The sequence below is a fragment of the Corvus brachyrhynchos genome, unplaced genomic scaffold (assembly GCF_000691975.1).
Source record: "Corvus brachyrhynchos isolate BGI_N302 unplaced genomic scaffold, ASM69197v1 scaffold142, whole genome shotgun sequence".
NCBI lineage: Eukaryota > Metazoa > Chordata > Aves > Passeriformes > Corvidae > Corvus > Corvus brachyrhynchos.
In genome coordinates, this window is record NW_008237226.1 from 5,074,486 (window position 1) to 5,079,168 (window position 4,683).

The following is a 4,683-nucleotide window of genomic DNA, read 5'->3' on the forward strand; positions in this document are numbered from 1 at the left end:
GAGCAGCGGAATGCTGATTCAGCACAGCCCTGCTGATCCAGCAGCACCGAGGAGGGGCTGCAGACACACAGCCGGCCACAGGAGAGCTCAGGGACTCTCCTGCACGCCTTGGTTTGGGAGGGCTCTGCGCTGCTGCTGCAGGCGCTCTATGGGGCAGGAGAGTTAGGAACTGACTCCTTAGGTACCACTTACACACACTACGTTGCTTACTTGTGTCACTGAGCCCAGCTTGTCCATGGAATTATCTGAAGAGGGGGCATTTAAGAAAAATTAAAAGATACTGTGAAAAATTGCTGCCTACTCTAGAACTGTTGGGGTTTTGTTGTTCTTTATTTTATCTTAGTATGATGTATCCTGCAGGTGTATCTAACAAAAAAAAAAAAAAAAAATCTGGATTTCATATCCAAAAGTGTGACACTATTTTGCCCATATCCCACTAATTGTTCCAAGGTGCAAGTATTTCTAGCAACTTCTATAGTAACTTCTTGAACTTTGGGAGTTAGTACAGGAGCTATGGTTAGTTTATTATAAACCAGTAACATGATTAGACACCAATAAAACTCAGAAGCCAGTGTTTATTCTACAAATATAGCCTTTCCTACAGATTTGTGAATGAGGCTTAGGACAAGCTGCAATTTTTGTTTGTTCAGTGTTTGTATCTGTGCTTATATTGCACAATATTTGAAAAGCAGAATAAAGTCTTAAAAAAGATACAGAAAAGATGAAATTGTGCAGGAAGAAAAGGGTCCACTAGAGAAGTCTTCCATTTACTCTGTGTTTGCTTCGCTTACATCACTTATAATTCATTGAGTGTACCAGAGGTCTGTTCTTCTATGTACAGAATGGATAGTTTAAGATTATTTTGCTCAGATCCAGCTGATCCAGCTCTGGGACCTATGTTGCATTTAACAGTTCAGAAGGACTGATTTAAACATTAAAATAAAGACATTGTTTATTCAGCATTTTAAAGGAAAAAGGCCCAGGAAGCCAAGATGTCCATGTACAAAGACATCCTTACACTAAGTCACCCACACGAGCAACCTTACAGATTGGAGTACAGCAGAAGCCCATGTCTGAGTAGCATTACCTAGGCAGCATCTGAGCTTTATGGCTCCTTGGTCACCCAGAGTGTTATAAGCCCCTTTGTCACAGCAAATGAGTTTTAGAAGACATTTGAGTGAACACGCCAACTTTAAAAGTTTGCACAATCCTTTGTTACTTCTCTTTCTGCCACACTGGACCTGCTAAACTGATTTTTGGCATTTTTATTTATCTAATGAGCAGCAAACTTTGCAGAGCAAAGGCGAGGCAAGGTGCAGAGCTCTGTGTGAAAGGACAGTGTTAGAGGAGCCAGCAACAAACAGGAATGAAGCTCTGTAAATTGATCCACTGCCTCTAAGCAGAGACAGGTTCTCAGAAATCACCTAATCTACATGTAAATGTCAGGCACAAAAACCAAGATACTGTTTAGAAATGAAACACAACTCTATTTGTCTTTTCCAGGTTTCCTTTTTTCCTCAACAGAACAATCACGTTGCAAAAAAGTCTTATAAAGGTATGCTTAAAAAAACCACTCAGAAATTATTTTATATTAATCATCATCAAATAAGCATTATTCATAGTCTTGTATGAGTAAATTACAGCTTAATCTAGAAGACCTGGAGATTTTTCTAAATGCAATTTTTTCTGTACCTATTTTCAAGCACAGGAACTCTGCATATACTCATTCATGGCAGCAATTTGACTTTACGAAGATGTTTGAATCCTGACACAAGGAAGAAGCAAGATTTATGAAATCAACTCAGTAACTCAGCAAGCTCAAAGGTAAGGCTGTAAAAGCTCATCCAATGACTTTTACACGTGAAAAATCCAGAAAAATTTCAACATAATTTAAGACATTTCCAAAAAAACTAAGGAAGGGAAAATCCTTAGCCATCAAGCCTGCATTAAGTTTAAAAACTATTATTTGGGAGAAAGGGAGACACAAAAAAGCAATCAATTTTAAAGCTATCCTTTTTATACACTGGTTATCCAAAATGGAGAGAAAAAATCCAAGACAGAAATATTGCTGTGTGCTAAACACATGGCCCAAAGGACAAAGTCAACCTTTCAGCCACTCGGTTAAACTTCCCTGCAAACCAGATGAAGATGACAAACATGACCTCTTGCTCTTTGGAACCGCACAGCTGCATTGCACAACTGCGCCAAGCTCCCGCCGGCCACCGGCACCGCGCGGCACCAGCCGGCTTCTAAATATCCCCAAAATGTGGCACAGAGGAGTGACATCGTGGCAGGCATTTAGCAGCCGCTCCTTCACCGTGTGCCTGTGGCCCTCTCCTAAAGCTTCCACCCTTGCAGCACTTCCCATCTCCAAGATGACACCAGCTGATAGCTACCTGTAAGAACCTGTCTGAAGAGCCTGCACACTCTCATGTAAAAGCCAAATCATTTCCTAAGTGGCTTAGCAAAGAATAAGTGTTTGCAAGGTACTCAATTTCAAGAAAAGGAAAAGAAACTCAATACCAAAGGCAAAAGGCATTATACTAAACTAGTTTTTCAGTCCCATTTTCTTCCTGCAGTTTCTCCCTATCTCCAAGTCCAAGTAGCAAATGAAAGTCAAATTAGTACTTTGCTTTTGGGATCAGGCTTGGAAGTTGGCTTCAAGAAGCCATTACAAAACAAGGCTGGACAAAAGCAATGCACTCAGTTATTTTAAGCACGTACCGATCCCTTTAATGAGCCGGCAGTTCGGGAGGCTTACTGGGGCTACTTCCCTTGAAGCATTGAGTCTGTTCCTGCAAGAGGAAAGAGCAGGGTTAACAGCACACAGCCACTTTTAAAACACATAACATTCCTAGTTTTCATTTTTATTGTCTACCATATTGCAGCAACAAATCAGCCATAAAATACTGAATAAGCAAACCCCAGAACTGACAACAGCAACTGGTCCAAATCCCTGCAGTGGTTACACATGTCCAAGGATTAAGTGATTCTTCTACACTGAGTGACTTCAGAAACTTTATTTTGTTCATGAGCTTCAGCAACAAGCTTTCATGACCCACTGCAGCTCAGATGACAAAATAACATAACCACTCTTTCTTCAGGTCTCAGACACCTAAATATAGTAGCACCCCGCAGTTAGGACCAACATTTCAGATGAGGAGAGGGCAACCTTCTACTGCAACCCACAGCCTATTTTTGGTGACCAGGCCACCAGCAGCTGCACTTTCTTCATTTCTTAGTCTACATTCAAAGGTAGCAATAGCACTGTTCCAAGGCAGGAGTACTCATTTCCTTATAACAAGCAGGACTTGGTAGTCTGGGTTTTAGCAATAACCCTGTTCCCTCCTCTCCTGGTACCCACTCCAAGCATTACCCTTCATCAGCGCTTATTTCATTCATGAATGCCCACAAAATTCCACCTCTGACTCATCCTTCACTGGACAAGCAGATACAGATAGGCACACACAAGTTCGTATTTCTCCATTTCCTTCATTCCAAGCTGTTTGCAAATCTTTATGAAAGACACCTCACAGCCAGGACTGCTGTGTTTGACCATGCTGGTCCACAGTGCCACAAGAAAATATGTCGCATTTCTATGTAAAAATGTTGAGCTAGCATGCTAGAATATTTCTTTTCTTCTTTTTTTTCTGCCCAGAAAAAAGCATTTAACCTAAAGTAGTTACTCCTTTGCCTGACTATCATATGCATGTGTTGAGGCTATTGCTCCAACCACAGGAAATTCTAAACGCAAAGATCCCATAGCAAAATCTTGCCCTGTTTATGTTATAGTTTGAGGCATAAACATAAACTAAACAGTAGTATCAGTCAGTGATATGAAAAATATGTGATGCAGTTGACCACTGTATGGTATGTCAGTCCTGCATTTTTTTAGTCACTTAAGTATCAACTGCAGATTGCTTCAATGCAGTTAACATAAGGCCAAAAGAAAAACAGTAAAAAGTGCAGAGGATAGCAAGGGAAAGGAGCAAAGTTAAACCCTCCCAAGCCCCCTCTCCCAGCACAGGAGTACTGACAGAGAATTACACTGGCTCCCAGCCCACAAACAGCACAGGAGGGGTATCAGCTGCCCTACTGCCCACTGGCATCCTGGCACAGCCAAACCCACCAAGCACCCAAGGGTGGCTCAGGGCGATCCTGCCTGAAGTTTGCACTGCTGCCTGCTTAGGGTTTTTCCCTTCCCTATTTTCATCAGCTTTTCCCAGGCAGGCTGCAGGCCATGCTGAGCCAAAAACACAGCAGGAACTCAGCCAGCAGCCAGCAAGGGATGATGATATCCCGACAGCATTCCCAGGGAAACACTTCATGGGCTGGAATGAGAGTAATTCAGAAGGACACTAGTCACAAGCCTGCAGCATATATAGAGGCTTTTCCAAAATGTGTCAGTTTATCTAGCTCAGACAGCCTCAGCCACGCAGCCAGATGGCCTAGATTACTGACTGCCTGTACTAAGAACGGCCTGGAATATGGAGGGCCTGCAATACGTGCGGGATGCTACTTCAAAGCAAGCAAGCGGTTTTGCTACTTAGTGCAGCTCCAGTGCATGGTACCTTTTCCCTCACAGCTTCTCTTTCCAGTTTCAGTCCTCCACCTGCTGCCCTACTTCATGGGACACAGACCGCAGGCCTTCCCTTTCCTTCCGCAGGCACCTGCTGCATATTC

At 42.7% G+C, this 4,683-nt stretch overlaps 1 protein-coding gene across 1 annotated transcript in view; it reads right to left on the reverse strand.

Annotated features, from left to right (window-relative positions):
- LOC103612296 (serum paraoxonase/arylesterase 2) overlaps positions 1-3,559 on the reverse strand; it is an 11,964-nt gene extending 8,405 nt beyond the window's left edge. The window contains exons 1-2 of the mRNA XM_017729177.1: positions 3,470-3,559; positions 2,725-2,833 (exon numbers count right to left, since the gene is read on the reverse strand). Of these exons, the coding sequence (XP_017584666.1) occupies positions 2,725-2,833; positions 3,470-3,559 (199 nt within the window). The remainder of the gene's footprint in view (positions 1-2,724; positions 2,834-3,469) is intronic.
- Between the last annotated feature and the right edge of the window lie 1,124 nt (positions 3,560-4,683).